General features: G+C 39.8%; 1 protein-coding gene across 1 annotated transcript in view; it reads left to right on the forward strand.

The window, feature by feature from the left end:
- Window positions 1-26,127, forward strand: part of LOC149289272 (E3 ubiquitin-protein ligase SH3RF3-like) — a 183,647-nt gene extending 157,520 nt beyond the window's left edge. The window contains exons 8-12 of the mRNA XM_089490913.1: window positions 5,546-5,716; window positions 14,973-15,214; window positions 15,956-16,287; window positions 21,682-22,019; window positions 25,959-26,127. Coding sequence (XP_089347039.1) covers window positions 5,546-5,716; window positions 14,973-15,214; window positions 15,956-16,287; window positions 21,682-22,019; window positions 25,959-26,127 — 1,252 coding nt within the window. The remainder of the gene's footprint in view (window positions 1-5,545; window positions 5,717-14,972; window positions 15,215-15,955; window positions 16,288-21,681; window positions 22,020-25,958) is intronic.
- The last annotated feature ends 1,075 nt before the right edge of the window (window positions 26,128-27,202 follow it).

Raw genomic sequence — 27,202 nt, forward strand, 5'->3', positions numbered from 1 at the left:
GAATAAACATTTGCAAAACCAGTGCTTCTCATTTCTTTCCCAAATAAGTAGCTCTAGTACATGATTTCCTCCAATATCTCCAGGTCCCTTATTTTGGCTGTTGTAAAATAAAACAGAAATTGAAGTGTCCCTGGACCCACCTGAATGGTCATATTGACATGTTTTCAGAAACCAACATAACAACCCTTTGACATACTTAATAACACCACTTTGCACAATGTATCAATACAAACGCATAAGGGCGGAACCATTGTTTACTACATTCAGCATTTATAATATTCTAACACTTACAGCACCCTTTGGTCATTTTGAGTTTCTGCGTTAATTCACTTAAACTTTCCTTGTTACAGCAGGGGCATCTAGGGACCGTGGTGCAAGATAGCTGTTAGTCACCCGCGTTTTTTAAAAAAAAATAAGCACAATTAAAAATAAATGAGATTAAACAACTAATACATTTTTTAAGTCATAATCTCTAGGGTCTATTCACTAAACAAAGAGTTAGTGAGAATTTTAAGGGACGTGCAAGAGAATATCAAAATTCTGTCTAAATAGCCAAGTTGGAATAACAGATGCCCTGGAGATTTTCCCAATTTAGCTATTTTGGCCTCAGTTTCGAAATTCTCCTGCAACGTTCTTGTAATTCATTTCCCATTCTTTACACTTTTCCTTTATCTATTTATTAACCCCTCATTTATGTCTTCTCATATCTTTTTTATCAACCCTCTCCTTTACTTCTCCTGCATTTCTTTTTTTACCCATCCCATTTTTATTCTCATCCTTATATCTCCTCGTATACTTTTTATTAACCCGTTCCTTTTTTTTGTCTTTAACCCCAACATTACATCTTATGTTTTAGACCTTACCATTACATTTCCCCCTTGTTTTAAACCTCACCATTACATCTTGCTTGTGCTTATTCTCACCTGTCAGATTCCTTGCCCCTATCAAATCCCTTGCCTCAGCCCCTGTCAAATTCCTTGTCCCTGTCAAATACCCAGTCACACATGTAATATCCTCAGCCAGCCCTCAGCCACTGTCATATGCCTTTCCCTTAGGCCCACATCATAACCCCCAGCTCCTGGCCATATTCCCCTCATCCCCTCTATTGTCAGCACAGCCCCTGTATTCTAATCTGTTTTCCTTAACCCTTGGTTACACACTTACACTTCTTCCATAAACACACTGCTTACACACATACTACTTCCACACACACATACACTAACATACTTCCATATACACACAAACATACTTCCACAGACACAAATGCTAATTGTTCCTGATACTATAAGATGAAAACCCAAGTCCACATAAAATTAATATAACTCAACTGTGTGGTCCTCGCCATTGGTTTTCTAACATTTCTAAAAGCTAATTCATGTTATTAATCATATTCATAAAGAATGCCTTTGATTTAAAACACATATTTAGCTCTTTGCCCAATTGCTCTTAAGAGGTATATTTTGCCTAAATTATAGCCAAGTCAGGGCAAGATGTTCCAGGTTTCATATAACTGATGACAAGATTTGTGAGTTTCGTTTTTCTATGGCGTGTGTAGGTGTGTAAGTGTGTGTGTGAAGTTAACAGTGCCAAGCCTCAGATGTGATTGCTAATCCTTGGTAACCATTGATAAATCTTTGACTTGTTACCATAAAAGGGAAAAAAGTTCTTTCTTAGTTCTTGGGTTTTAATCACTTCAAGACTATTTCTATTTTGAGCCCAGTTGGACCTTAGTGCAGATTGTATAATCCATTACTTCTCTGGATTTCATTCAATTATCACTTACATGTTAGCCAACAGGATGCTATCCTTGAGCAGAACAATGGTAATATACCGGTTTTGATTTTGTGTTTCACATTCATCTGATTTCAACATTTTTATATTCTATATTTACACCATTTTATTTTATTTAGAAAATGCTTAATTCTAGCTATGGGACACAAGGAGGGGGCACTAAAAGATTTAAAGGCTTGGTTGCCATAGTATTAAATTTTTTGCTGAATACTGCCTGTGTTAAAGGTGTTCTAGCTGCTGAATACTGCCTGTGGGGGAAAGTTATCCTAGCTGCTAGGTACTGCCTGCTTTAAAGATGTTACAGCTGCTGAGTACTACCAACAGTAAAGGTGTTCTAGCTGCTATAATGCTGCCTGTAGTCAGAGCCGCCATCAGGGGGGTACAATCATTAGATTAAGGGGCCTGGCGGTCCTGGGGTGGGGCGCTTGGGGAGATAAAGTCTACCATAGTTTAAAAACAAATAAGCTCTGCACTGGACCACTAATTCGAGGGTGAAGGAGGTCTCATTCTATCAGGAGAGACTTCTCAACACTCCTGATTGGCTGAGTCCCTCCACACGGAGCTCAGTGTAAACTGCAGCCAACACCAGGTAAGAAACCCACTGTGTGTGATGTAACAGTGTTTGTCTGTGTGTAGTGTATGGTAATGGAGGGAGTTAATTGTCTGAAACTGCCCATGTCTGGTAATAGAGGGGGTTAATTGTCTTAGACTGCTCATGTCTGGTAAGTGACGGTATGCATGTGTATATATATATATACACATGCACATCCTTTTTCAAGACCGAAACGTTGGCCATGCTGATTGAAATAAACTAGTGTTTAATGCACTTTACTACAAAGACCCGTGAGTGCCCATTTTTCTTTGGTTACGTATATCTGGCTATTTTTGGAGCACCCGGGCTAATAAAAGCCTGTGTATATTTACAATATTTCTGAGTGTGCAGCCGCTCCCTTTGGTTTGTATATATATATATATATTATAATTGAAATGTATTATTAAATCTGAAATCCCAAGGCTTCCTAATAATTTCTGTAAAATACAATGTTCACTATATGGACAAAAGTATTGGGACACCTGACCATTACACCAACAAGGACTTTGATAGCATCATATTCTAAATACATAGACATTAATATGTAGTTGGTCCACTCTTTTCAGCTATAACAGCTTCCACTCTTCTGGGAAGGCTTTCTCACAATATTCATTCCAGTTCATCCCAAGGGTGTTCGATGGGGTTGAGGTTAGGGCTCTGTGACCAATCAAGTTCTTCCACACCAAACTCATCCAAACATGTCTTTATGGACCTTTGTGCACTGGGCCACAATCATGCTGGAATAGAAAAGGGTCTTCCACAAAGCATTTTCACAAAGTTCCAATCATAGCATTGTCCAAAATGTCTTGGTATGTCCCCTTCACCAAACCAGCGGATGTCATCATACCAAGTACTGGATGTTACGTCTGTGAGGATCTTCATATATGTATTACTTTGAAGTATTGCATGAGTCGAATTTTGGGGTCCAACAGGCATACTCCGCTGATACAGAAAGTGGAATCCAACTTTCATCAAATTCAGTTTAGGGGTTTTAACCAGCAGCTTTGAGTGTTGCCTCTTGACTCCTTAACGTGGAATGATAACATTCGTATAATAACAATGGTTATATAAGATGTGGTGCAAATGAATAGAATTTAATGCATATAGTACGAGAATACTTAAATAAGCAGCAGCAGAAAAGAGCATAAGTGCTGAGCATTAGCATACCTTTTTTTCTTCTTCTTTCCATGTCTTGAAGAAAACTGGAAGTGTTATTCAAGTTCTTCACAAAGTTATATTTATTATAAATAACATTGGAAGTTTTGTGAGCTAATGTACAAATGTTAGGAGAGAACTACAAAATCAATGAGTACAAGGGCACACCAGATGAATATGATTTGCTTTAGAGTCTCTTGTGGAAAAAATTGTAGAACTTTGAGTCACAGTAGCAAGGGATCCTAAAAAGAAAAATTACTGATGCGGATGCTCAGTTTGCCCCTGTAAGGAGGGCAATGATTTTTAAAGAATGAAACAGCAGAGCAATGTTATACCTTAAATACTGATTTCGTCTCCACAATTTAAACATGCATTCGCCAGGGCAGTCCTTACATTTCAGTGGCTCCTTCTCAGTTAAAAAGGCCACTGCATCCCCACGCTTTAAGAACAAGGGGCATAGACATAAAGTTAGAGCATTCAGCCAGTGAGCAATAATGATAAAAATGAGCAGTGCATGAGTGAATGATAAATATGTGGAATATGATTAAAATATGTGATAACGTGGGTACTTTATATTCTGCACTGGTCAATAAGGGTTTGGGGACTAAATTCCAGTTGCTCTTTGATGGGCTATACAGTCACTGTTATGTGGAGAACACGTTACATGTAATGTGGGAATGGTACGGTGTTATTTCATCAGCTTCAACATAGAAAAATGTTTTAGCCAAAGTGTGTTTTATGCATCAAAGGCTTATTTATATTTTATATTGCACATACATGTCCCCATCCCACAATCCCAGGTCACAGTGGTCTAACGATTGTATTGTTAAGAGTAATCATCTTGAGGTTACAAATACTAGTTTATACAGCTCATGTAATCTGTGTTATAATACTTTTAGTTTAATTCAGCGAGGTGTCTATATATTAATAATAATATACAAAAAATATAAAGAAATCATATAAAAAGTCATATTCTGATTTATCCATTTTTTTCTCATATGTTATCATGTTTCTTGGAAAAAAATACCACCTTTTGTCAAAAGAAGATGTCCCAAAAGTTTGCATTACATCCTATTAATGCGCAGGTTTTGTACAAATTCAGTATATACAAAAATAGTTTCCAAATTGTCCAAAAACCTGTGTTTGAAGAAATGTAGCATCAGTGAAAATAATCATATTTGTGTAATCAAATAGCACTTATATCTGTCATTGTCCCATTATCTGCCCAGGCTCCGTAAAGAATGCATTGGAAAACGTTTTTAACGCATACTGTGTATTTTTTAGATCACTAAAAGTCTGCCAATGGTTCCATTTGCAAATGCTTTGAATCAAATAGATAATAAAGTATATGTACTGTTTCCTCTGTATGGAAGGTTCCCCATCACTTAAGCATTTTTTTGAGGAAATGTTTTAATCCACATGCTGAATCGCCAGTCAGTTTACAAACAGCCTGGGGTATGTTTATTTGCATAATGTCAATTATTATAGACGTTACCCTCTTTTGAAAATATATATTTCTTCTTATGCTTTTAATTAGTTCAGGCTATAGGTAACAGCAAGCCTTGTCTTTCCAAGTCAGGTCATGGCACCATGGAGAACGGCGAGATATCGTAGAAGCCTGTCACAGCCAGTAGAGTTCCCCAGGAAAGCTAGATATTGTTTTAACGTTATACGAAGGTCCATAGCGGCAGGGCAGTCTTTTAGACTGAAAGATAAGCTCCAACCGATGGTTCCGGAGTATTATTTAAATACTCCTTACACAAACCAGATATCTTTGACTAGTTCAGTTCATACTGAAGTCTCCATTCATATGCCCAAAACTACTAAAACCAACTCCATAAATAAAACCTGGAATATCCCAATAATGGGCACAATGTAGATTTTCCATATGTCATGATTTCAAATGAATATCTTATATTCGAATGCATTTTTTTTACAATATTAGTTCATCATACGTATTAAATATGAAATCATAAAGGGTAACCGATGCTTTTCCCATTCTTACAGATACTTAGCCCTCTATGCATACAAACCACAGAAGAACGATGAGCTGGAGCTACGCAAGGGAGAGATGTATAGGGTCATTGAAAAATGTCAAGATGGATGGTTCAAGGGTACTTCACTCCGGAATGGATTGTCAGGAGTCTTTCCAGGCAATTATGTCACTCCTGTCTCCAGGTGAGGAGACCAATTTTAAATAAGCCACTTTTAGATTATGATGTTACATGTGGATTAAGATGTCACTGATATCATAGTGTTGTACTTTTGTTTTTTGTTACACAAGAATTGTATTCAGAAGTTGAAAACAGCTGTTAGAAACTCTTGCAACTGAGTATCAGTGACCGTAAGCATGTCCAAGGCTTATAGTACTATTTACATATATCAAAGTACAGTGTTGGTCCTTTACCAAATTACCCACAGTGTAAAACCAAGCTGCCAGCCTCGTGTGCAGAACTGCAGACTTATATTGGTCTGAAAAACTATAAGATCTCATAAGATTTTGGACTCTGGTTAGTTCTGCTCTAGCTTATAGTATCTGGCTATGATCCCGATTGGTTCCACAATGTTGTCTAGGTCCTAAGTAATACATTCTCTAGGAGGCCAAAGTTCCTGTTCCTGAAGTGTATCGTTAATGTTGCATGTGTAGTTTCCAATGTTGTTTCTGCTGGCTTAGTATTCGAGGCCATATGCTACAATGTGGCATGAGATGCTCATACTCTGAATTTCTCTCTAACAATATAAATTCTAAGATTTTACTAGTCTCATGACGTAAAGTCATGATTTTATTAAGGACACGGAGGCTCCTATTATAATGCATTCTCTTTCTTTATTACTACTCCCTCAGCAGCAAAAAATACAGGAAGTAGGTAACCAAAGAGAAAAAACACATATCAAACATATAACAGGTCAGCCAATCAGCAGTAGATCCAAGTGTATCAAAGGGTGAGACAAGCTGCTGCACTTCCTCTTTTCTTGCGGAACCAATCAAACCGGAACAAATAAAACGTAAACAGGAACAGGCAGCTCAAGGAACCGATAACTTGCCGGGAGCATCCAGAAGACATCAAACTGAAACAGAGAAAATAGGACACCGGTAGAAATCGTGGAAAATGCCACATATCAGGAGTAAACGAGGTAAGACAATGCAATTGAAATGAGAGGCAGGACACAACAGCGATGCATGATAACACAGCATAAGAAATGAAGGATATGAGACGAAACGTCAAGCTAAAACTGAATCAATATACTCACCCAGCCAACGACGGGAGGGAAAGAAGAAGGGGGGGGGAATAATACTCGCCTCCGTGTCCTTAATAAAATCATGACTTTACGTCATGAGACTAGTAAAATCTTAGAATTTTATTAAGGACACGGAGGCTCCTATTATAATGCAATTTCAAAGCTGATCAACCAAACGTTCAGAAAAATGACGAATAGGGCGAAGATAGAACTCCCGAAATGTAGTGTCCGAAGACCAGTCTGCAGCCCTCAAAATATCTTCCATACGACAACCCAAGGCCACAGCCTTGGATGCCGAAGCACTCCTAACAGAGTGCGGAGAAAATATAGAAGTGTCAACACCTGCCCGATGTAAAATCCACTTCAACCACCTGGAAAGAGTGGAAGAAGAAACAGAAGCATGAGGCCGACGAAAAGAAATAAACAAGGGAAGAGAAGAGGGATCCCTAAGATCTCTAGTGCGGCTCTCATACTCCCGAAGGCAAAGAACCGGACATAGGAGAGGACGAAGAGGAAAGGACGGATAAAAAACTGAAGAGATATTGGTCTTAGTCCGCCTAGAAATATCGAACAAAACACCATCGGGAAGATAGACTTTAGCAGAAAAATCCAAGGCCCTGACATCAGAAACCCTCTTGCAAGAGAGCACACAAAGAAGAAGCAAAAGCTTGGCCGACAATTCCTTAAGAGAAAGCTCATGATTAGCAGACCAAGTTTCAAGGAAACGAAGAACAACATTAACGTCCCATGTAGAGGAGTAACGGGGCACAGGGGGTCTGGAAAGCCGGATACCCTTGAGCAACCTGCATACCAAAGGATGGCGACCAATAGGAATCCCATCAAGAGGAGAGTGGCCAGCAGAAATGGCCGAGCGGTACAAATTAACCGTACGGTACGCTTTGTTATCATGAAAGAGCTCCGTAAGGAAAGACAGAACCACATTCAGAGGGGCCGAAACGGGATCCAATGACCTGCCCAGGCACCAGCCAGACCAGGATCGCCACGCCGAAGCATAGGCACGTCTAGTGCCTGGAGCCCACGCATCTGCCAGGAGGAGGAGAGTTCGTTGTGAAACACCCTCGACAGACCAGGGTCCCCGGAAACACGCCAGGCCACCAACTGGAGTTTGTTCAGGAGTATCAGATCGTGCGGACGACGGTCCGGATCGAGGAGCAGGTCCTGGAAGGTCGGGATAAGTCTGGGAAAATCCGTCGACATCTCCAACAGCCTGGGGAACCAGGGCTGAGACTGCCACAGCGGAGTTATCAGAACCAGGGATACCTGGAACCGTATCATATGCAGGATCGTCCGCGCAATCATGCTGAACGGTGGGAACGCGTAGAGAAGGACCTTCGGCCACTGTTGGAGAAATGCGTCCGTGGCCATCGCCTCTGGATCGGGTCTCCAACTGAAGAACCTTGGAAGATGGGAATTCAGGCGAGACGCAAACAAGTCTATCTCCATCGGACCCCATAGACGTTGAAGGAGGGCAAAGACAGAAGGATGAAGGTGCCAATCTCCGGAATCCCTGAGAAAACGCGAATTCCAGTCCGCCGTGGTGTTGGAAAGACCGGGAATGTGAACTGCGGTCACGGAGATTCCATGAAGAAGACAGTGCCTCCAGAAATCTCGTGCGAGACATGCCAACAGTTTGGACTTGGTGCCCCCGAGATGGTTGATATATCTCACCGCTGCAACGTTGTCCAGCTTGAGAAGTATGGAACAAGCGGCCCCGGACGGCGCCAGACTCCGGATGGCAAACGAGCCGGCTAACAACTCCAGGCAATTGATGTGGAGCAGGGACTCTTCTGAGGACCATCTGCCGCCTGTAGATATAGTCCCGTAGCGCGCTCCCCAACCATGTAAGCTGGCGTCCGATTCTATAACCACGTCTGGAGTGGTGCCGAAGATGGCTCTGCCATTCCAGGCTTCCATGTGGGACAGCCACCACGTCAGCTCGTCCCTGGATTCGGCATCGAGAGAAATACAATTTTCGTAAGAGGGAACCGAAGACAGAGAAGAAGTCCGTAACCTTTGCAGTGCCCGGTAGTGAAGAGGACCCGGGAAAATGGCCTGAATGGAAGAGGACAATAGTCCTATCATCCTCGCCAGTTGCCGCACGGTCACCGTCTCTAAACACAGCAGGCGCCTGATCTCCTTCTTGATCGCCACGATCTTGGAGTGAGGAAGGAAAAGAGACTGATGCACGGAGTCTATCCGAAATCCCAGAAATTCCATAGTCTGGGAGGGAACGAAGCAAGATTTTTCGCCATTTATGAGAAAACCCAGGGACTGGAGAAGGTGAAGAGCCCAAGCGAGATGTGAGCGGAGGAGCGTCGGGGACTGAGCCAGAATGAGGATATCGTCCAGATAGATTATCAGACGTACTCCCCGAGAACGAAGGAAAGCCACCACCGGTTTCATGACCTTCGTAAAACACCACGGGGCTGAAGAGAGACCGAACGGAAGACAGGTAAACTTCCACTTCTGGCCTTCCCAAATGAACTGAAGGAAATCCTGATGAGAGTCTGCAATCGGGATCGTGAAATATGCGTCCTGAAGATCCAATTTCACCATCCAATCCCCTGGTAACAAAAGGTCCCGGAGACAATGGATCCCTTCCATTTTGAAGTGGTGATACACCACAAACGCGTTGAGGGGTCGAAGGTTGATGACCGGCCGGGAACCCCCTCCTTTCTTGGGAACGAGGAAAAGCGAACTGACAAACCCGGGAACGAGCATGGGGGTTGGAAGAATAGCCCCTTTTTGAAAAAGTGACCTTACCTCGTCGGAAATCAGTTGTCTCTGAAGCAGTGGAAACCTTGGGGAAGGAGGCAGACGAGCCTGTCGAGGAAAAACGGTTAATTCCAACTGATAACCCTTGACCGTATGCAACACCCAAGCGTCTGAGGTAATTAAAGCCCAAACGTGGGCAAAAGCCGCTAGTCGACCGCCCACCTTCGCGGGGGGGGGAAAGAGGGTGAAAGGACTTACCGTAAGGACGCCTGGAGGCAAAATATCCTCTGGTACCTCTGGTGGGTCCAGGGCGGCTTCTGGAAGGAAAGAAGGGTGTCGACCTCTGGTCAGGGAAGGCAGGACGTTGGGAGAAGGAGCCTCTATAGGTCCCGTGGAATCTGGAACCCCGGCCAGACGAACGGCCCCTGCTTCGTCCGGCCCCTGCAAAAACTCTAGGGGCAAAAACTCGTTTCATAGAAGACCGAGCCTTATCGAGGGCCGTAAAAGTCTTCACAAAAGAGCCAACATTTTTGACAAACGAGTCACCAAATAGCAGGCCTTTGGCCGATGGACCCGGCTCCTGAGTAGCCATATTGACCAATTTGGGCTCAATCTTGATCAGGATGGACTTGCGCCTCTCCGCACAGAGAGCGGCATTAGCGTTGCCTGTCAGACAAACCAAGCGCTGAAGCCAGCCCAGAGCCTCGTTAAAATCGAAAGAGTCAGGAGAAGCTCTCCCTGCCTCAAGCAATTCAAACAGTTTAGTGATGGGTCCCAAGCTGTCTAGGAGTTTATCCTGACAGTGGCGAAGGGAGAACTCTAAACCCTTCCTGGGCTTCCAGCCTGTCTTAGATAGAAACTGTATAATTTGAGGGTCAACCTCGGGAGTCTTACAGACCTCATTAGGCACTATGGGTCTGGGGCATTCAGCCCTAAGTTTACGTCTACTCTCCTTAGTGAGGGGTTTGCGAACCCGGAGAGCGAGATATTGGGCGATATGTGCCGGGGGGTCCCATTCGGCAGAACGCGGGTGGCGTAAGTTATCTGGATCGAATAGGGGATTGCCCTGAGGGTCTCTAACATCAACATCGGTCTCACCAGATGGGTAAAGAACCGGAACAGTATCAACCCCAGAGGGGGATAAATCAAACTCAGGGGATTCGCCCTCATCAGAAATGTCAGAACCGGGATCCTTATATGAAATAAGGTCATCACCACTCTCATCAGATTCTGATGAATCAACCTGAGCCTTAGCTCTTTTCCAGTGTCTGGCCGTTTTTGTCCGGTCAGGGACTCTTTTGCGCGGTGCATCAGCGCTCTCAGTGACAGGAATAGGGACCTTGCCCATCACGACAGTAGCATGGCTGTCAGTCAGGAGTGGAGAAAGGTGTTTAGATTTAAATAAGGCCTTTTTGCCTGCAGCAGGAGCTGCTACAGTAATGGGAGCTGAGGTCACAGGAGCCTGGACCAAAGCTTGTTGTATAGATTGGGTTATAGAATGAGACATTGCACCCATAGCAGAGGACAGGGCTTTAGAAATGGAGTGGGACATGGTAGCATCCAAAAGGGACTGGAAATCCTCAGATGACAGAGGCTGAGCATCATCATGGGCACTAATGGAGGAACCTGCAGCCCCAGTAGGAGCAGTCTGATCACTAAAATGATCCATAACCCTAAAACAGCAAATACCGGCAAATAAATGAAAGCAAAGGGTTGATTAACCCGAGAGGAAACACCTGGAGAAAAAACGAAGGAGCTGGGATGACTACCGGCGAAGAGCACGCAGCTGGAATCGCGGGAAACCAGAAAGAAGTGTGCGAACCAAGATGGCCGCCGTACGAGTCAGTGCGCATGCGCGCACAAGACTCGCCGGCAGAAAAACGAAGCCAGAGATGCAGAAGCTCCGAGAAGAGCACCGCAATACCGGCAAAGAAAACCGGAGGAACCAGGAAGGTAAGAGATCCGTAAAACGGCCGAAACCGAAGAATAAACGAACAGCAAAGGTGGCAAGGGGGGGGGGGGGGCGGCGGCAAGGCACAAATACAAATGAGAAACGAATGGAATAATAATAGCAATGACAGAAATAAACGAAGCAATCATAAGGCAGAAATCAAACGGATAATGAATTAAATAATAAAGCAGAAACCAATCACGGATAGAATAATACAGAGCATAGAAATACTTAACTGTCCGCTGAGGGAGCAGCAAGAAAAGAGGAAGTGCAGCAGCTTGTCTCACCCTTTGATACACTTGGATCTACTGCTGATTGGCTGACCTGTTATATGTTTGATATGTGTTTTTTCTCTTTGGTTACCTACTTCCTGTATTTTTTGCTGCTGAGGGAGTAGTAATAAAGAAAGAGAATGCATTATAATAGGAGCCTCCGTGTCCTTAATAAAATTGTCACTTCCTTCTAGCACATATAATCCATTAGTGAGGGACTGATTCACCTGATTGTGACCTTGCTTAATACTTTGTGAATGACGTCCACTTGTTTGTCAGCTTATGATTTATTTGCAAACAAGTGCTTTTTGGTTTTCTTAGAGCACTTTGGATTTTTTTTATTGCTAAAATATTCATTTTCTTTTCTTGGCCAGAATACTGGAGCTACCTTTCATGTATGTGTACCGAATGACAAGCAGAGAACATATTTCTATTGTCAACCTGCAATTACCACTGCATTACCTCATTTTATTTTATGTTACATGGTATCCAGTAGATTTGTTGTAATAGCATTCTGTTGTCATAGCAACATATTGCCCTGGCAGTTTAAATGCATTTTTTCACAGTTGATACTAGCTAAAACATGAGAAACAAAACGAATTACAAAGGACCAGTCTGCACTTACAATATGTTATCTAAAATATTTTATGAATTACTTCATTTATATAATATTACTGTGTTTTTTTTTTCTTGTTTAAAACCTCATTTACTGTAGTAAATAGTTGAAAATTGTTTCCAAAAGTTAATAAGAGATGGAACCGAACTACTAAAAAGCACCAACCTAGTGTGGCTTATATATAAAACCTAACCAGTTAAATAGTGGTATTGTTACCATAGCAACCTGTGAAACCTTCTTGCTGATAGGACCACCCCACCTGTGCAAAATCAAATTTTCTACATTGTAAAAAAATATTTGCCCCCTTTCCAGTTTCTTCTATTTTTGCATATTTGTCACGCTTAAATGTTTCAGATCATCAAACTACTTTTAAAATTAGACAAAGGTAATCTGGGTAAACACGAAATGCAGTTTTTAAATTATGATTTAAATGTAGAGAAGGTAAAAAAGCTATCCAATCCTACATGGCCATATGTGAAAAAAATCATTCCCCCCTCTCCATTGGAGAGTCGCAAAACAAAAACCACAAAGGCTTGTCTCATATTTGCCAAAAAAATCATCTTGATGACCCAAGCCTTTTTTTTACGAAAATATTCTGCAGATAAATTATTCAAAGGGTGGACTTTTTGGAAGCTTTGGGTCCCGTTACATCTAGCGTAAAGTTAACAAACTATTGTACAATAAGAACATCATACCAACAGTCAAACATGGTGGTGGTAGTGTGATGGTTTGGAGCAGCATTAGGACCCGGGCGACTTGCCATAATTGATGAAACCACGATGCATAGATTAACACCATGCTGTCCAACCTGGGACCTACAGTTTTTCCTACAATGTTCATTTTGCCTGAACACCATTGGTTCTAAATGAGTTGGACAGTGGTGAAATGTGTTTCTACAGAAACACAAGAAATCAGAAACGTTTTAACTCAAGTAGTATAAAAATTATGATTGTTACTGTTTTCTTTTCTAATTAGACCAACAAGGTAGATGCATTACAACTGTATAATGTTTGTAGTGTTATTTAGAAGTGACTTGAATGCACAAACAATGTATGGGAAATCCGTTTTCCCTAGGGTCAATGAGCCAAACTAAGTTTTACTTGACTTCCGTATTTCTTTTCTTTGTTCACCTTGTCTGTCATGCCGGTATTTTTGCATAAATAATAAAACAGAGTGCCACCCTTCAATATCTTTGGCATAGAAGCCAGGGAGGACATGATGCCTTTCAGAATGCCACTTTTCTCTTTCACATAAATAATGGGCAATAAGTCATAATAATCACTATTCTCCAGCTGTGCCTCCATCTACGCCTTAAATAATAGTGTCCCTCTTTAGTCGTTTAAAATGTTGAGGTTTATGATGTGTTGTTTAAGTTGCGTTATTAGAATAAAGTAAAGGATGCTCACCTCGAAGAAGGTGATTTCTTTAAGATACCTGGAAATGCACATTTGTATAGTCATTGATGTCATGCAGGTTTTTTTTTAATGTCCATTTAAAATCAGGCTCGTGCAAGTTGTGCTTTAATGAGGTCATTATAGTATAAAATTCCATGCTGTGCGGTTGGCTCTCCAACGCTTCATTTACATACAAACAGCTTCAGACGTCAGGCACTCTAAAGTAAAGTAAATCTGATAACACGCAAAATGTATCCTATATGACTTAATGTGGCCCAAGGTACTGAGTGCGAACTGTATGTTGTTATTCTAAAACAAGCATTTTAATAAAATACCTAAAAACGTAGAAGAAAACAGAGTGAAGAGGTAGTAGACAATTTATGTTTTCATATGTTTTGAATGTCTGTTCTCTGCTGGAAAACACATTTGCAGGTTTAATCAAAATGTTCTTAGGAAATTTACCATCATTGCAACACATTCTCATTGGAGTTTAGCTTTTAGTACTAGTAGAATAAACCTTTTGAGTGCTGGAATGGTTTTGTGATTCAGTGTTTGTGTGTTGCTGGTCTTTGTAAAATGTAATTGGTTTGTTATATGTTTTACCATACGTACTAAACAATAACACTTCTCTAAAGCAAAACCATGCATTGAATCAAGTATTGCAAATTTTAGTATTGCAATGTGTTTAGAAAACTGAGCAATCTCACTGATAATGCGGTAATAATTTCTATCCATTTAAAACTGAGATAAATGCAAATCCAGGAAATATTAGTGATAATGATTTGATATTTGACTTTATAAATATATATAGATCAATCAATCAGTATAAAGCTTTATAAACCTTACATTTACCGCTCAGTCCCTTTGATACTCATTAGGTTGACAGCAATATCCATCAGAGTAAGTATCTGCTATGTTCAACATCATGCAGAAGTACCTGTAAAAAATATCTTTGCAAAAAAAAACCACTTAACAATGCTAACTGAATGCAGCATTTGTGTATGAAAATGCATTGTCTTCTTTAAGAATTATTATTTTTTGAATTTTAATAAGAGTTCACAAACCCTATACATTCTGGAGGTTGTTAGAATTGGCCCTATTCAATGTTGTCTTAATGAACTTGGCACTGATAAGGCTGCTAAGGTTTCCCCCTCTTAGGCAAACTGTAGAAGGGGAAATGGGATACGCTCTTTGATGATTGTGTTTTCTTGTGTTTCTCTTGAAGGATGCCTGCTGGGCTTAGGAATTGCGCCATGGGAGTCCCAGTCACAGTCAGAGGTTCTCCAGTGGCTACACATGGGTCAACCCAAGGGGGAATGACAAACTGTACCAATGTGGTTAGACCTGCTCTCCCTATCACTGTGCCTCAGATACATCCACACCAATCCCCAACAAATTCTCAGACCAGCTCTGTAAAGATCTCTTCCCAGCAAGCTGTCAACCAGGCCCGTGGTGCTATGCAGATGGGTAAGTTCAGCAGTATGGTTGCCTTTTATTTTTGTCATTCTCATACATGACAAGCACCACACAGTGCATTCTGTAAATGAATAATAGAATCAGCTGAGGCCAACATACTAGAACAAAGTATAGACGATTTGTCAATTAGAGAGTAGAAAACAAAAGGGATTAAAACCATAAAGGATTTATGCTATAACAATGAAGTTAAACCCTTTGCCCAACTGAAACAAGAACTAAATCTCTCAGATAATAGTATCTAAGAGTTAAAAAAAATCACACAAAAATTACAACATTTCAATCCAGCGTTTTGTGCTGTCTCTATATGATTTTCTGCATGTCTCAAGTGTTTTACACAGTCTTTACTGTATATCTGTAAGTATTAAGTATATGTATCTCCCATGCTTTGTCTTTCTGTATAAATTCCTCTTTTCTTTTATTCTGCCTTTTTCTTTTTTTCCCTGCCTATCACTATCCTATTGCTTTGGTCACATTCTCTGGAAAGGTTTCTCTCGTATTCCGTCTAGAGTTTGGAAGAGTGTATTTGTTTGTTGAATGGAGTTATGAATGAAGAGCATGATTTATGCAAAATAGTAAAGGTGAATATGTCTCCTGAAATACTTAATATTTTACTAGTTTGCAACAAAAATAGCTCTGTATCACCTCTAATATGGTCATATAACATATTTGCAGAAGTCTCAGAATTCCACATAAGAAGGTTTTTTTTTTAAATTTCTCATCAATTTCTTTTAGCACACTCTTCAGCACAATCCCAGGAACGTCCAACAGCAACTGTTTCACCGTTAAGGACTCAGAGTTCTCCGTCACGTCTGCCAGCAAACCTAAATAGGTCACATTCGACAGTATCTCCCCAACACAGCCAGCAGCCTGCTGGACAGACCTCTACGCCGACCCATTGTGCAAGGCCAATCATACCACTGACTTCAGCTGCATCAGCCATCACTCCACCTAATGTAACTGCAGCAAACCTAAATGGTGAAGCCACCAATAGACCCATCAGCAGTTTGATGACTGCTAGCCCCACACATACAGCCAGCAAAGCAGAAGATAGAAAGGTGGAAAAGGTGAGCCCTTGTAAAAGCAACAAGAGACATTTGAAAGCCCCTTTTACTAATGTTTTATTTAACCCTCTTTATTTGTTATAGATACGGTAATTCCTTTTATCCATACAAAACTGTCAATCAGACACCCATTTATAAGCTATTTACTTCAAGTAAAAAATACCATCCTTTTTCCATGCATACTCCATATGTTGCCCTATATATTTCCTCTATAAACAACATTTTTATATGCATGTAAATATATCTAATAGACCTTTTATAGTGGACATGATGTTAATGTGCTCCACCTCAAACCATCATGAAAAACATAGTCCAACCACTGGTTAACATCATGTATGAATGTTGGTAGGTCAAAGAATCTGACCACCTTCTTAAATGTATTAAAACCTTGGAATATGGACATTTTAAATATAGTGACATTTTTTTAATTTAGAGTGCTAGGACCCAACTAAACTGAGCCTACAGACCTTCTATTTCCTGCTTCATGTATATATCATATTATAAAATTCAAGCATAACTGTAGGAAACATGCTGTAAGTGAAATATGTTAGAAGAACCATAGTACAGATATGCTTTGAAATCCTAGTTTAGACAACACTGTGATAATTCCAGATTACCCTTGCTAATTAGCTGGAAAGGAGCCACGCTAAGCATCCTGGCAGCCATCTGCATGTAATTTTTCTGCATTCCTGATTCATACCTTTCTCCCATTGCTGCCCTTGGGTTATAAGATATGTCTTTCAGACAAACTGTATGATGTACAGTCTCTTCGGCAGGCATTACTGGTTATAAAACCGGTTATTGCCCAACTAGTGTTCTGTTCGTAAAACTTTCAGCCAGAGCCAGCTGGATCACAGTGTTTGATGCTGATTTTATACACATATGAGTTTTAGTTGCAGAGTGAAAACACCTACCTTTAGGCACAGTGATGCATGTCTTAATTGTACACGAGAAGGTAAAGTTTATAGCTCTGGACAGTGTTTCACTGCAGCACTTAAATGTTATTCAAACATTTCCCCATAAAACTTGCGCAGCAGGTGAGGACATAAACTACATATTCAGTATTTTAGTGAATTAAATCCTTACATAAAAAACGCTTAATCCTTATTTCCTGAATTATAATATTCTTAAAGACATGACCTTCTATAATTTCAAATTGAGAAGTTTTTGTATGCCTTACAGAGAGAGGTGGCCTAAGCCTCCAGATCTACCTTGCTGAGGGAGTACGTCTTCCTCATGCTCCACATCATCTTTGTGCATAGATCTGGAATGCGTCTCTGTATCCCGTGGTGCTGCTTCAGAAGGGAATCAGGCTACAGAAATTAGCCTGTACAGACCTATCCGGCATATATGGGCCATTTACAAATTTGCCCATTGAGATAGGGACAACGGGAAGCCCAGTCACCCAGTATGAACATTCCTGTTGTATAATGATAAATAAGGCTTTGTATGATTGTGTTACTACCAGCTCAGGACACCATTGAGACTACAAGTTTCAATGAAAAAGAGAAATCCTAATGTTGTTCTTGTTTCCTAAATCCTTTGAACATTAGAATATCCCTATAAAATGTTTCCCTTGTCTATATTTACTCTCATTCTTGAAACTGCTAACAGTACCACTTTCTAATATTAGAGTCACAATTAAACACAACAGAAAAGTCATAGATACTGCCAGCATCCCGGTGGATTATGATATGTTTACAAGGTCGTTTTGCATTCAAAATGATTACAAGAACACAAATGGAATTCGTGTTAATGTGTCATAGCCATAGTCAACGCATTATTGGTTTCTGAAACACACAAGCTTTGAGTGCAGTAATATATTTGTCTAGTAACATTTACCAGAAATAATCAGAAGGGTGACACCACTTTCTGGTTGTGTCATAATATAATGGTTATAATGAAAGTTGTTTTTCAATCGCTCTGCCTCTAAACATTCTGTAATAGGTAATTGTGCTGTATGTTACTTTCAAATATCTTTGAAAAAAGTTAGATTTTTTAGCGAAAAAGGTTTTTTAGTATTTCAGTCAAAGCTACTTCCTTGAATTATAATGTAAAAGATGGGAGCAAAAATAGTTTTTTTAGGGATTTTTGCCTCTGACCCAACCGATGTCTAAGAGTGGTTTTCTAAATCATCTCCCTCATTTATATAATTATTTTCTATACATAGCATCACAGTAATATATAACATAAACATAACTTAAATATTGTGAATAGTAGATCACATATAATACAAAGCTTAAGTTGGGAAGCTCTATACAAGCTTTCTTAGAAGCCACAGATCTGCACAGTTGTAAACAATTTCTAGTGTTAGGAGACTATTTGGCTGACAGTAGGATTCTAGTGTATTGTTTGCTGAGGGCCTAGGGGAAATTCTGGTAAATTTGCATTAAATTCAGTGTTAAATGTAATATTTTTTTATTCTTAGATGTGGCATTTTTTCCTATAACTCTACCTTTCTATTTTCAGCTACAATACTTCAGTTTTCACTATACTGCATCATTTTTACTTTGGCAATAGTTCCCCGAGTTCAACAGTTTCATAGAATTTATAGATAGGAACATGTCAGGGAGATGATGAGGACAATATTAAGTACTTAGATGTTCAGGGACAGAATGGTAATAAAATTTGAGTACATAAATTGCGTTTTCCTCTAATTATATTCGATTTTTAAACATAAATTATGTTTCTTCTTTTTGCCAAATCTGCATGCCAAATGTATAGAGATCAGGGGAGGGCTGGCAGCCTAAGGTCTGGGGGGTATGTCTAGTCAAGTGGCCCACTGCGCCACCAAAGCGGCTGCGAGCGACATTGAAAGCGGCCGTCGTGCGGCAGTCACTCCACCGGCGCCTAATGAAATTAAAGGGGCCGGCATGCACGCACCGCCCAATAGCCGTGCCTCAGCTCTTTATCCCACCCCTTTTAAGACGTGGGACGAAGAGCTGAGGAATGGCCATTGGGCCTGACTGCCGCACGAGGCAAGGGCGTACCTAGAGTATTTGGCACCTGTGGCAGATCCTGTATGTGGCACCCCCCCCCACACACACACAAACTTTAAAACTGCATAGTTTCTATGGTTAGGCAAACATTGACAGGGGTACAGAAAAATAGTTATCATTATATACTGAGGCACACATTGACGGTGGTACAGCATATACCGTATTTGCTCGATTATAAGACGAGGTTTTTTTCAGAGCAAATGCTCTGAAAAATACCCCTCGTCTTATAATCGGGGTCGTCTTATAATCAGACCTCAAATAGGTCTGACTATGAGACGACTAAGATCCAGATCCCCCGCAGCTGCAGGGGACCTGGATCCTCCTGTCTCCCACTTACCAGTACTTCTGAGTCCCCGGTGTGTAGCTGGGGCAGCGTGTAGATGTCTACGCGATTCGCGTAGACAACTTCCGCTGCAGCAGGAAGGAGGTGTGGCTAGCAGCGGGGGTTGTCTGCGTCCATCGCGCAGACCTTCCCCGGCTGTCAGAGATCAGAGTTCCCCGCACCAGTGCCGGTGCCGCACCGGTGCGGGGAACTCTGATCTCTGACAGTCGGGGAAGGTCGTGGAAGGTCAAATAGGTCTGACTATGAGACTAAGATCCAGATCCCCCGCAGCGATGCAGGGGACCTGGATCCTCCTGTGTTATGCCCCCCCAACTTACCGGTGCATCTGAGTCCCCGGTGCTTAGTCTGGGCAGCGTGTAGAGCTCTACCCGATTCGCTTAGACAACTTCCGCTGCAGCCTTATACCTCCCTATATGCCACTCTGCCCCATAATATGCCTTTTAACCCCCTAAATGCCAGAGTGGCATATAGGGGTATAAGGCAATTCTGGAGGCAGAGTGGCATATATGGGGTCAAAAGGCATATCATGGGGCACAGTGGCATATAGAGGTTTAAAAGGCGTATCATGGGGCACAGTGGCATTTAGAGGGTTAAAAAGCATATCATGGGGCATAGTGGCATATAGGGGGTATAAGGCATTTCTGGGGCAGAGTGGCAAGCCTGGGGGCAGATGTGCATAACTGGGGGGGGGCAGGTTGTAAAAAAAGGAAATAAAAACAAAATATTTTTCTCAATCATAGCTTTTATTAAAAAAAATTGTTCACATAGTTTACATGAATTAACATTTACTGGTAAAACTTTTTTCCTATAGGGTCGTCTTATATTCAGGCTTTTTCTTTTTTTCCTAAATTAATATTCAGATTTTGGGGGGTCGTATTATAATCAAATACGGTAGTATACAGTATAACCTAACGTAGTCTATTACATGTAGGTTCATTATATATTAACATTGGAATTCTGTGCTATAGGGACTATGCGTACATCAACAGAGCTTGGGGGGGAAAGGCAGAGATTTGTATTATGCCAATTGTCTTTGGAGTCAGGAAGTGTATGAATGAAGAATGATCTGTGTCCCCCCCCCCCACGTTTTGCAGTTGGCAAGTCCTTTATTGTAAATCACGTTTTAAAACTAACAGACTATTCAAAAACTCTGAGTTTAGCCCGCTATCTCAGAGTACTATTACATTTAAAGCTAAAATACTGGGTTTGCAAACTAACAATGGAAAAAGGTTAGTAAAAATACATAGGTATCATTGCTGGGTATCATAGGTATCCAGCTAAGATATGTCACCTTTTAACCCCTACATGACAAAGCCTGTACATGTACGGGCTCAAAATGCATTGTTTTCAATGGGTTTAGGGACCGCCCATTGTCCTTAAGGGGTTAAAATAAGATTTTTACATGTAAATACCTAGAGGGATTCATAAATACATTTATGCATTTTTTCTCTTCCTATAACCCCAGCTATTTGACTTGCAGGAGATGCATTAGTCTGAACTTGTCTCTTGAGCATATTCTCATAGCCTTGTGATGTGATGCAAATGCATCACTGATAGGTAATTGTCCTAGAAACTGAAAATGCCCCATAAAGTTGTTTTATGTGATTAAAGCTTAAGGGAAAAAAATAACCTTTTTTAAAAAAGAAAATAATCTTTATTTTAGTTTGAAATTTTGAGTACACAATGTTATAAATGGAAAAGTAAAATATACTATAGTCTGTCTGCATGCGAAAAGTTGTAATGCAGAGACTACAGTAAAAAGTCATTGGAAACAAGAATGTGATGTGGCATATTGATTTATAAAACACCTTGGCTGATTTGTGCACCAGGGTCTTAAAATGGCATCTTTCATTTTATGTTAAGCTTCCTGGGGTGAGAGGAACTCCCCACTCATAGCCGTCATAGCTGCTAAATCTACAGGATCTAACCCCGGGGTCAAAAGCAACAGGTTTAGCTAAAAACTTCAGAATTGCTTGACCCTGGGTGAACAACAGTTTCAAAAGGCTCTCCTGTCTATTTGGAATTAAGGCCTAATTATCTTACTTTTGTTTTCAGAGAGAGAAGAAGAGTGGACTGCTCAAGTTATTAGCTGGTGCTTCAGCGAAAAAGAAGTCCCGTTCTCCTCCATCCATCTCACCAACTCATGACCCCCAAGCTGTGCTGGAAGGAGTTATCCAAGGTGCAGTGGGACTGGAGCTGTCCTCTGTGACCAACCATGGCAGAGCAGGATCATGCCCCATTGAGAGTGAAATGCAAGGAGCAATGGGAATGCATCCACTGCACAGAAAAACTGGCTCATTAGACCTCAATTTTTCAATCTCTTCTCCAGTAAGACAGCCTGCTTGTGCGATGTTGGCTGTCCGGCCAGAACCTAAACCTTCCCCCAGGGAGAGGTAGGTTTCTACAAAACTCTGAATGCTTACGGTAATCATCATGCATTGAAAAGTACTGATAAGCTATCCCCTCCCAAAAAAATACATACATTTTAATACATGCTTTATTTTCATTATTACTTGGGCAATTTTTACAGTATGAACATTTCCCTTATTAAGCAAATGTATGGCTAAATGTTAAATAAATAGAAGAGACAATAAAAGGCATACATTTCAGGATATGAACTCATGGCACATTCTTAGTAGAACGTCAATAAAAATTAAAATGGCCAAAAAAGGATGTTTAGGCATGTGTTCCCTGAGAGTTTTTATGTGATATTTGGACCTGTTGCTAGCCATTTATGAAACTGAGGGAGACATTTTGATGAAGAATATATTTCATGTAATTTAAAAACATACTTCTTACTTTTATATGCACATTATTGGGACTTTTGAGGCTCTTAAACATTGTGATACCCAGCAAACACTTTAAGCTCCTAGAAAAGAAGGACATTGGGGACAGAGGGATTTGAGTCGTTAAAAGAGACTGTCCCTTCTAAACAGCGACCCTTGGGTGGTGTGATCTGATTTCTTCATACATTCAGAACTCTATGTACCAGGTTTTCCTCTTCTGCTTTGTTAGATGAGTTGTAATGGTAGAAGTCTATAAACATTTTCTAGAATTTCTCCCAAAATGAAGAAGCTCCACATTGCAGTGAATCCAACTTCAAGAATGTTAATTAAGTCGCTCTATTGCTTAATATATTAAAAATAGGCATATAAAAAGTTAAACATATAGGTGGTATTGTTCTTTATGCATTCCAATTGTATTCATTTGGAACATGTGAAGTACACCTTAGCAAGGAGAGGGATTGATACATATTATTTTTATGAAGAAAATTCCAGGATTTGTATATGTTTATTATTTTTATGAAGAAAATTCCAACATATTGAACATTCGCCTGAGATGTCAAGCTGCAGTGGGAATGAGTAGCAGTGAAACAGACTTGTCATTTACACTTCCTTGTCAGTGAGATTGCTTAAGTTCACATCCGCTAAAACTGAATTGAAGTCTCTGTAATTCAGTGACTGACAGTTAAATGTTTCCAACTTTTGCACACGTTAGAAAAGCAATTTCATGTTCTGAGAGGAGACAAGTAAGGTGATGAAATAACAGGATGCGTTTCTCTTTTTGCTGTTCTATTAAATAATTAGACCTTGTTGTGTCGTCAATATATTTATTTTTTTTACTATCTAAAGTTCCACATAGGCCATTTTACAAACTTTCAAGCATACATACATAGGTGGATAATATGGTCAATTTATTTTACAAGACAGTAGTCTAGTGCTTTCAAAAGAAATTGGCAAATAAAATAACAAAAAATGTAATAGCAGAAAAAAAAGTACTAGGTTTCTTGCCGCTAATTTTGAGTTAGCATTTTATGTTTTCAGCATGATATTGCATAGCACTTTTCTCTAAGTTTTTCATTTATTCTTAAAATTATTAAAGTGATGCTGGCTTTTAAATTGCATTATGTTTCAATAACAGATTTTATTACATGATTATGGATAGACTAAATTTTGCCTATTAATGATTTCAGATTCCCTTTCTGATTTTGTATTGTTGATTTAGTGAATTCATTGAGAAGTACAATTATTCCTGTGTCAAGCTAAACTTAGGGCCTGCAGGTAGTTCTCTATTCAGTGAATTGGATGTTACACCTTATTTGTGTGTATGAAGCATTTGAGTGTCATGTAATACATAATGAGAACCATCTTATTACATCTTGCTCTGATCATTAGCAGTAATCCCTCAGGGACAGTGGGTCCTTGTACTGCAATTTACACAGATGACTGGACTCTTCTGAAATCACTGCTCAGAAATGATCTGACACAGCTGTCAGACGCATATCCATTACATAGTGATCTTTAAAGAAGCTGCTTAAGTATTGCATTTTTTCATAACAATATGAAATAAAATAAAGAATGTACTGCAAAGCAGCATAGAAGCAAAAGCATCATCATCAGTAGAAACTGCTCTTAAGATCAGATGCACTATATACTGCATAGTACTGCAATGAAGCGAACATACATATCACCATAACAGTATAGACAGAAACAGGAGGTTTACAATGAATGACATTTCCAGGCATAGTGGGTTATTGTTTGACATATCAAAAACACACCTGGCAAAATGGGGTGGTGGTAGGTGTGAGGCTTGAGGTGAGGTGGAGTGCCGTGTATGTGGGGATTGGCTAGAGTTATCCAGAAGTGGAATGGGACTAGTGCTCCTCATCTGGACTGTCCACAATAGAGTAGTCCTTTAGATGATGAGATGTGTGCTTTAGATGATCCTGTGGCTGTCATGGACTAAAACTTTCTCCTCAACAGCAGGTGTCCTGTACACAGCAAATTAGGCGCCAACAATGTTCTGTAACATACTCTGTACGTGTTCCGGGAAAGACACCATAAAATATAGAGTGGTAAGACAGGTGCGTTCTCTGAATAGAGTCCTTGAGTTCATGTAACAGGGCTCTAAACAAGACATCAAAATGATACTTCAAGAACAAGTGAATATATATCTCCTCCACTAGGCACTGTGGGCAGTGTCTATATCTGCACACCCCACTGGCATGCATACATGTGCTTAAGGGGGGGCTTGCTGAATGCCCATCCATTTATTATTGTGGGTGGTCAGCTTTCTTGATACCATATTAGTCCCTACAGTCTTTGTGGTGGCAGCAGTAAGCTCTTCACATTGTCCTTGGTGCTGGTGAGCTTGTGAATGACGGTTTAAGTGTTACCATATCTGAAAGGGATATTCACAAAATAAAGGTTTTACAATAAGTAGCATCTGTGAGTGATATGTTTCCCATTTTTTTGTTTCATTAGTATTAATGGAAAACATGGCAAAACTGATACATAAAAATTCTTGAAAACTACTTTATAAAATATTAACTGCTACTTAAAGTCACAGTTTTAATGGAGCCACAAAAATGTCCCATTCTTTGCTTGTTTTCTGGTTTGTTTTTTTAGGAAACTCCTTTGGCAACCTTACGTTTGTGAATATTCCAAACACATGCCAAAAAAACAAGCTGTAAAACCAAGATTAGCCATGTTGCATATCATTTTATGAATTCTGAATTAGTGAACGTATGAGGTGATAAATCTGTTACCACTTTTATACAATATTATATTGATATTATAATGATATAGTAATGATTGTGTGTTATGTGATTATCTCTTTCAAAGAATCAGATGAGATAAATTCAACCCAAGTGAGCCATACAATAAACTAGTAGCTTTAGCAGGATTTAAGATATGGACAAGAAATTTATACCAGTGGGAATCTAGAGCATTTCTGATTGAGAATAAGGATTTTGCCCCACTGCTTATTAGATAATATGATTCCCATCTTCCTTTCCCATAGCCTAATGTAGTATGGGATTGGATTTATATGATCTTTTATTATTAGTTTATAGATTAGAGATATAACATGAGTGGGGGTTCATTTTTGGAGCAGTGGTGGAAGCTTTAATGGTAAAGTATACGGTTTTTGTAAAGAGCGTAGAAACATCTTGAGCTGATGATCAAGGAATTGCAAATTAAAAGTTAAGGTTGGATTGTGGGTACTGTCCCTCAAAGGCTTAAGAGCGCCATTACTTAAAATATGTTGTAGACGGAGACACTGTTTATTGTATAAACACTAAATTTCTATATCAAACCTCCACACCTTTCTCATCCCGGTAGACTAGTCTGGCCCTGGTGGTCACAATTGTCAGTAGAGTATGAATTCACATATTAAAGGTTGAATAAAAGAGTTAATTGAAGCCAAAAGTGTTAATGCCCATCAAGTCATTTTCATCTTTCTTTAACAATTTAATGTCGCACCCTGAGATTTGAATAAGTTTATAATATGCTTAAAGATCAACCATCTAAAGCAGATTTTATTTCCCTCAGATTTCGAGTTGTTGTACCATACCCACCACAGAGTGAAGCAGAAATTGAGCTGAAAGAAGGAGATATTGTTTTTGTTCATAAAAAACGAGAAGATGGATGGTATAAAGGTACACTGCAGAGAAATGGGAGGACAGGTCTTTTTCCCGGAAGTTTTGTGGAGAGCTTTTGATCATAGCATCTGACAGACATCATACAGCATTGTTTTCAAAATGAAGGATTGTTCAACATTGATTGGTATATTTTTAGAAATGGTTGCACTTGATGGCCATAGAGCAAGAGAATAAGCACAAAAAAGAAAAGCACCAGAACATTTTATCTGTTAATAATTTTGACCTTTAAAGACACTCTTTGATATTCAACAAATCAGTTCTAAAACAACCCAAGAGCTTGATGTCCTTCCAGAATGCTGGACTGTGTTATCGTGGGCAGGGGCGTACAGTGTTATGTTGAAGTAGTGCCTTCCACTTGGAATCAAAGACTGGGAACCTACACATTTGGGTAAAGTTTGCTAACTGTGGTGTACAGATAATTAATTTACTTCAAATATATGAGTCTTTTATTCTACATTAAATTATTTGTAAAAACTGCAGTGTTCTTTTTACTGGCCTCTGAAGAAATGATAGAATAGAACAGGGTGAAAAAGACTGGCCAGAAGTCACTATAAATTATACCAGAAGTGACCAGCACCAAAATAGTTTACTGGTAGTAGTTTAAGTGTGGGCAAGGAATAAACTGGCATTTATTTACAGATGTATATTTCGTTACCCCAATGATTCTTTTGATATGATCTGTTTTAACAGGTTGATTACATACAGTTCATTTTTTTGAGCTCCATAAAATAGAAAACAGAAAAGAAAACATTACTTTTCCTATGATGAATATTTCCACCCTTTCTTTGTTAAGCGATGATAGATGAGATGGCCAGTAGAGCTTTCCATCTTTGTTTGCTCATTGCTATTGTCGTGTTTATGATTAATATTTATACAGAAGTTAAGTATATGCAAAGATGTCATAAGTGATTGCAGTTTTTATATGTGTTAATGATCCCATGTATGCTACTAAAAAGAACACTGCAAGTTCCTTTTAAAAATGACGTGTGTGCTGACTGTAAAGTTGTGTTGGATTTTACTTGTCTTATAATGCACTAAAAGTGCATCATTTATGTTACCAAATGTTATGAAAATAAAATCTTGTGCTATTAAAGTTTACAGGCATACTGATCCCATAAAACATAAATGACCAGC

Source organism: Sceloporus occidentalis, unplaced genomic scaffold, assembly GCF_023333645.1.
Source record: "Sceloporus occidentalis isolate IW3139 unplaced genomic scaffold, rSceOcc1.0.p SCAF_47, whole genome shotgun sequence".
Taxonomy (NCBI): Eukaryota; Metazoa; Chordata; class Lepidosauria; order Squamata; family Phrynosomatidae; genus Sceloporus; species Sceloporus occidentalis.